We start from the raw sequence: 6904 nt of genomic DNA on the forward strand, positions 1-6904 counted from the left end.
TAACCCCGTTAGACCCTTAGTGATAGACCTTGCTTATAAATCTCTTTTAAAGACACTGCGGAGGAATTTATAATTAGTTTAGAACAAATGCCACCGGTCAACTCAAAGGAATGTTTATTTGAATCTATTTTTACATTGGCGTCCGCCATAAATTTCTTGCCCAATTTTACTCTATTTGCTGTCTTTCTTTTCTAAGGGGCACGTATTGTACACTGCCAGTTCTGGTTTTGTCATGACCCAGGGACTTGGTGGTGTTCCTGTGGCCGTTCCGATGCAATCGAACTGTGGCATGGTTGCACTCCAAACTGTCACGCCAAGGGTACAGGAAGGCCAACCTCAAATAGTTCTGGTACCTGTTTCTGCAGCGGATGGGAATCAACCGCAGCTGGTCCAAGTTGTTCCGTACGGAACCATGGCCACTCATCACACTGACATGTCCCCGCCGTCATATGAAGAGGCACAGCACGCAACACAACAAAACCGACAGGTAGGGCTGAAATTCAATAGGAATGAGAAAAAAACTCATAAGATGCACCTTTCCACCTACTGAAGAAGGGCTAAGTCCGAAACTTTTAGATTACCCGCGAATATTTGACCCTTTCAAGAGCCTTTTGAGCCTTATATCTCATGTATGACTGAAGTCTGTGTAGCTGGCGGATTTTCGCGCGCGATTGCTTTGTCTAGGTAGTGTAATCAAAGTAATGACAAAATCAATTTAAATTGAATTTAGATGACCAAGTCATATAGAAAGTCAAATTGAACCTTTTTCCCTTGGAATAGAAAATGAAACGAAAGACAAGGTCGATTGAAGAACTGTCTCCTTTTTAATGTGTGGCACTAGCAGACAGAGGGTCGATTTGCACTCCGTAAAATTCCAAAAGACCTATAATTTCAGAATAAGCAGACATTGGGACTCGCTACCTTCGGAAAAAAAACAAACAAACAAACAAACGTCATATTTAGTTAGTGCAACTGTGGTCTTTTTACGAAATAAACGATGATAATTCTACCGGTTTTGTTTTAACACGACGCGACATGAACTTTATTTAAGAACGAATTAACATAAATTTTCATTATCAAGTTACCATACGAAACTTTTGCTTGACTGCTGTTTGAAAAAATAAATTAAATATACTTTTGAACCTTTGTCTCGCTGTCGTCAGCTAGAAGGGTGGGTAGAGGTCCATTTCATTGGAGGGGGCTTGCTACTTTAGGGGGTCACAACATTAAAGGGCACACTTTTTTAACGTTACTTTTGGGAGATCCCTACTTTCGGAGAATTGTTACTTTCGAAATTTTACGGTAATAAGTAAAAAACATCATGGTGGCTATGGTAAAAAAGGTCTATTAGCCAATGGGCGTAATTTCTTTGCGCCGTAAATGGGTCACTCCTCAGTTATCAATTACACGAAAATTTAAGTATACTTGTTATCTTTTTACTTTCTTTAGGGTCCAGCGAAGCCGACTTCTCTTTAGATTTCAGTGAGTTCGGTGGGAGTCTGGTAACCACCAGATGGATGTCACAGAAAACTTAGTTACAAAGCAAAGCTTAAGTGTAACTGTTAAATTGCTAATCTGATTTTACACTTTCTAAATCGCACGTACATTTATACTGAAATGCTTCGAGCTTTTTGAACTTCAAGTGTAGGTTAAAACGTAATTTAAACAAGGAGTCAGCTCATATTTATATCGTCTTACAAAGAGCCTTTACTTAACAAATAAAGAAGGCTAAGCCGTGTATTACACTATGATAAAAAACGACGGGCATTTCAAAACACGAGGGAAATGTATAAAACACGAGCCGCAGGCGAGTTTTTTCTACCTTTCTTGAGTGTTCAAATTTCAGTGTAATACACGGCTTAGGCTTCACCATTTACTTTATAATATAGATTTTACATGCGAAAAACAATAAAACACGCTTTTTCTATGTTTTATACTCTGATAAAACATGGGTTTTTTACCAATAAGAGCGCGGGCAGGGTCCTAGATATATATTATGAAAATTAATAAATACTAAGTGCAACCTTAATTTAGGTAATAAAAAACTGTAAGAAATTAAAACGAGCTTACGCAACCTTTAGACTGTCAGAATTTTCCAGAAAAAAAAAAAAAAAAAGAAACGCTATTTGCTATCTGTTGTTGGCTATTATCAACAATCAAAAAGATATATAGTTGAGAACTGGCAAAACTTTAATTGATTGCCAAGAATCGAAACGTTCGTCTTAGATTATTGAACGTTTCTTGAATAAAGTTCATCTGATATTAAGGCACGCCCCTTCATGGATACTCGATATTGTTTAGCGAAGGACCTTGCTAGTAAGATATATTAGTGTTGAGCCTGGTTGATACGGAAACGAAACGAACACAGAAAGCGTCCGTATACTATCGGGCTGTCCTTTTTTTAATTCTTTATTATTATTATTATTATTATTATTATTATTATTTACAGTACACGTTTCTTATATACTGTTTTGAAGGGCAGCTACTTTCAGAAATTACGGACAAAATGAATTAACATTTTATCGTCACTTTGTGGGTTCGTTGCTTGTGCAGCTTTACTGTAATTGTTATTCGTTCGTCCATTTGCAATGCGGCTGAGAGTCTAGAAAATACTTGGAACGAGTTTTAGTTTTAAGATAGGTTTGACGAAATAAAAAACCCTGTTGGAACGAATGGGGTAAATTAGGTTAGAAATTATGTTGCATTGTACTTCGTGCATGCTTGAGTGGTACTCGGTTCAACTGTGTGTCAACTGTGTGTCCATTCTAGAAATGGAAATCGACCACAATCTGTTTGACTCCCTGTGCAGCTTTGTAAAATAACCAAGAAACTTATAGTAACGTTTCCAGACAGTTTCACCAAGTTCTTCTCAATAGTTCTCGTTCATTAATAATTATATATGCCTCGTCCACACTACGCCGGAGAAATTTGAAAACGCGGCTTTATATCCGGGGGGGGGGGGGAGGGGATATAACTAAAATAGAAGTTGGGTGTGGGTGTGCGGCCCACTTCCCAAAACCCTTACCCTATTTATGACCAAAATATGCGTTTTTTGCTACCCTATCTATGACCTGACCAAAAATTTGATAGCCTATCTAATTCATGACCGTTGCGACTTACACAGTTGCCCTAAACATAAGTTATGAAGGGCTTTTATTGACGGTCTTATTGATAACGTTGAAAAAGTAGCTTCTTTTAAGAAACATACCCAGTTCAAGACTAGAGTGCTTAAACCATACCCAATTTATAACCAAAATGGCCAAAATCGATACCCTATTTATGACCAAAACCGCTGAAAAACCCTACCCTTTGGGGCCGCACATACCTACATAGCCCTTATGAGGGGGTACCCCTCGAGCTTTATTTCCACGGTCAGGCCTATCGTCCACACTATATAATCCGTCACGAAAACGGAGCTTTGTATAAACGCGCTTTAAAATTGAGTAATTTGAAAACGCTGGCTTTGCGTTTAGTATGGAAAACGGCAGAAGTCATAATGCCGTGAATCGCGTTTTTTTTTCTTGGTAAACCATCGTAGTCATTCACATAGACCAAAACATGTTACATAATAAAAATACAGTGAAAAACAGATTTATATTAACCCTTTGGAAGGACAAAAACGATGAATTCACGGAACATTCAAATTTCGTCGCTAACTAGAATAACAAAGCTGACGCCGGCGATCGCGATAACGAGCCATTTGTTTCTATGCCCATTATACACCGATTTCATAACTAGTGGACCGCTCGGGTAAGCCTTGATACTGTACGAAAGCCTGAAAACGAGGCGGGTGAGTAAAGAATTTTCAACTCCAATATGGTGATAAGTGAAGCGGAGACGCCTACAGTTTTATTAAAGGAAAGTGATATTCCTGAAGCTACAGTCTTGAGAGAAAGCAACCAGCAGCGTTAGACGAGCTGATCTGTTGTTTTGGCAGCGATTTAAGCATGATCACGAAAGCACAGGTAATAGTTAAGACAACGGTATCATATCGAATGATGTGGATCCTCTGGCAACTATAAGTAAGCTTAATGTAAGCGTTTTTCGCCACGTTTTTCAGACAAACAGGTGCAATATTTAACTATATAGAACTAAATAGTTTCTATTTATTTGTCTTGTTGTATCTTTACCATTGAGTCGCTCCTGTTGTCTGTGCGTGTTTCTATTTTTACACAACTTTTGGTTCTCATTGATGCAGCCGACTGTGAAATCCACCACGCAGTTCTCGGGAAAAAAAAAAAAAAACTATCGCGTTCACTGTTTCAGCAGCTGGTCATTTCGGAGTTTGAGCCCCCTCTCTGGGTTATCAGTGTATTGAAAAAACATGTTCATCTAAAATTCAAACGAATTTTTCTCCGCGTTGTACCATCAAAGCCTCAGCGTGTAAAATAACTCAGGCAAAAACAAAAGACGGCGGAATAGGAACCTTCCCTACTCAGAGACCATTTGAAGGGTTTCTTTTACACAGCCATGAGCATACTCAAACCCTTCACTACACACTCTGGCGATATATGTTTACGACTGACACTCTTAAGCAGCTTTTCTTTTCATGTATTTTCTAAACCAACCAACTACCCCATAGAAAGTGTTGCATATAATTCAATTCTTCTTCAACCAGCAAGCACGCGAAAGTACTAACGGTTTGAGCTTGATAATTTATTGATAAGCGATACCATAGTCGCGTGAGGATCAGAACGAACAAGTTGAGATTTCATAGTTTGTACCGGACATTTGGTTGGCTGGATTTGAAATAGGACATTTGATATGTTGGATTTGAAAATGTTGGAATCTATTGTTTCAGTTATGCCATCTGATTGGTTTTCATTGTCTGGGTAGCCCCGGTTTCAGTAAGCGCACTGTAAGTGTCTTGTCCAAGAACACAACACAATGTCCCCGGCCAGGGCTCAAACCCGCACCGCTTGTCCCGGCGACTAGTGGGAGGGGGGCGGGGAACAGGGGAGCGGGAGCCCGGGAGAATAGGGGGCGGGAGGGGTACGAGAGGCTGGAGAGGAAAGGGCGGGAAGCGGGAGTTCTAAGAGGGCGGGAAGCGGGAGAGAAATGCGAAACGCTATTTTTTTTTAAATTCAACAATGCGTTAGAATACTTTCAAAAACAAGAACCCAAAATATATTTGACTTGCATTTAGCGTCTTCTCAGTCACTTCTGAGACTTCTGAGCAAACGAGCAAACGAAAATTTGCGCTTGGGCTGAAAAACAGTCTTACTTCTGGTGAAATAGTAAACCCGTTTACAGTGGTTACGTCATAAGTCACGAAATGTCAAGCGGCATGACTGCACGTGTCGCGTAAGCTGTCAAATTGCAAAAAAGTGAGACGACCTACTTCCATGATTTAATTGTCTGATCCCAATAAACGCTGGACTGGTTACTGGAAATGCGTATACTTTATCAGAACACGAGACAACTTATAATTAACTTTTGAGACCGTCGTCACTGAAAACGGATTTCAGAAACAAATCTGAAGAGCCGATGAAAATGGACTGAAATGGTGAAACTCAAGGAAGATAAACAAGTAGGTCAAAACTTCATTGAATTGAAACTTATGGCAGTGGTAATCTTGTTAAATTATTTAAAAACAAAGGAAATGCTTAAGAATTGCGAAGCTAAATGACTAGGATGTGTTTTGACTGCCAATTTACAGGGAACGGGAGCAGCACGCAAAAGGGCGGGAGGCGGGAGATAAAGGTACGGGAAGCGGGAGAGCAGGGTGCGGAAGGCGGGAGGTTCTGATCCCCCTGTCCCCCCCCCCCCCTCCCCCACACACAGACTATGAAGCCACGGAGCCTCCACAAAACTCAAATCAAAATTCTCGGTAATTCAGGATTAGCTTGATCGGTCTTTGAGCAACCCGGCCCTGCGGGGTAATATTCAGGTTAATCAGAGTGCAGATTCTAACTCATATTAGCCTGAATAATTAGCGCCCGGGCTAATCTGTTTACTGTTATCTTTTGATGATGGGAATAAATGACTACTGACATTAATTGCTTTTACCCTCAGTGTACATATTATTCCCGGTCTGCAGTCTGTGGTCCGAAGTCTTCATTTTGCATTGTCTGGCTATAAACAGATCACAAGAGGTCCTATTCAGAATATTAAATGTTTACGTCAAAGACAGAGTAGATTTGTAATTTTAGATACAACTGTGCCCTGACCCTGCCATTAGATTAAGATTCGCAATAGCTAAAATCGCAATGAATTTATCTCTTTATCATATGACTTCTATCTATATACAAGTCCTTGAGTACAAGATGTAACATTTGAAAGTTCTTTACCCACCCATATACCAGCCCAAATTCCGAAATAAATATCACGTTTCACTAACTCTTCCAGGACCTGCTCTCCGATGCCGAAACAGAGGAGCAGAAAGCCAACACTGAGCTGTGTGATGGCAAGACTCCTTGCGTTGGTCACCTTCGCTGCATTGTCCGCCATGTTTATATATTTTACTGACATCATTGAACTGGATACTTTTGAAGGAGTCTTTAAGTCTCTTACGGCTGCTACGTCCAGGAAGTCCTTTGTTATTGGTTCGTCCATTTGCAATCCGGCTAGAAATCGAGGAAACAAGCTCACACCAGTATTAATTTTAAAGTGTGGTTTGTCGCAATAGAGAAACTTGTTGGATTGAAAGGGCTGAGGGGTAGAAATTATGTTATATTGCACTTGGGTAGTTTTCGGTTTTAATTGTTCATTAATCACAGGTATGTGTCGATTCAAGAAATGCAAATCTACCACAATCTGAGTGAGTTCCTGTTTAATTTTGTAAAATAAGCCAAAAAAAAAACCAAAAAACTTTAACTTTGCAAGACGGTTTCACAAAGTTCTTGTGAATAACCAACAGTTCCTCTTTATCATACTAAGTATACTAAGGTGTTATGCAAATTTT

General features: G+C 39.7%; 1 protein-coding gene across 1 annotated transcript in view; it reads left to right on the top strand.

Moving 5' to 3' along the window:
- Positions 1–2110, top strand: part of LOC145496237 (uncharacterized) — a 12705-nt gene extending 10595 nt beyond the window's left edge. Inside the window, exons 4-5 of the mRNA XM_081475932.1 lie at positions 197–487; positions 1450–2110. Coding sequence (XP_081332058.1) covers positions 197–487; positions 1450–1476 — 318 coding nt within the window. The 3' untranslated portion in view covers positions 1477–2110. The remainder of the gene's footprint in view (positions 1–196; positions 488–1449) is intronic.
- The last annotated feature ends 4794 nt before the right edge of the window (positions 2111–6904 follow it).

The sequence above is a fragment of the Orbicella franksi genome, chromosome 8 (genome assembly GCF_964199315.1).
Source record: "Orbicella franksi chromosome 8, jaOrbFran1.1, whole genome shotgun sequence".
Lineage (NCBI taxonomy): Eukaryota > Metazoa > Cnidaria > Anthozoa > Scleractinia > Merulinidae > Orbicella > Orbicella franksi.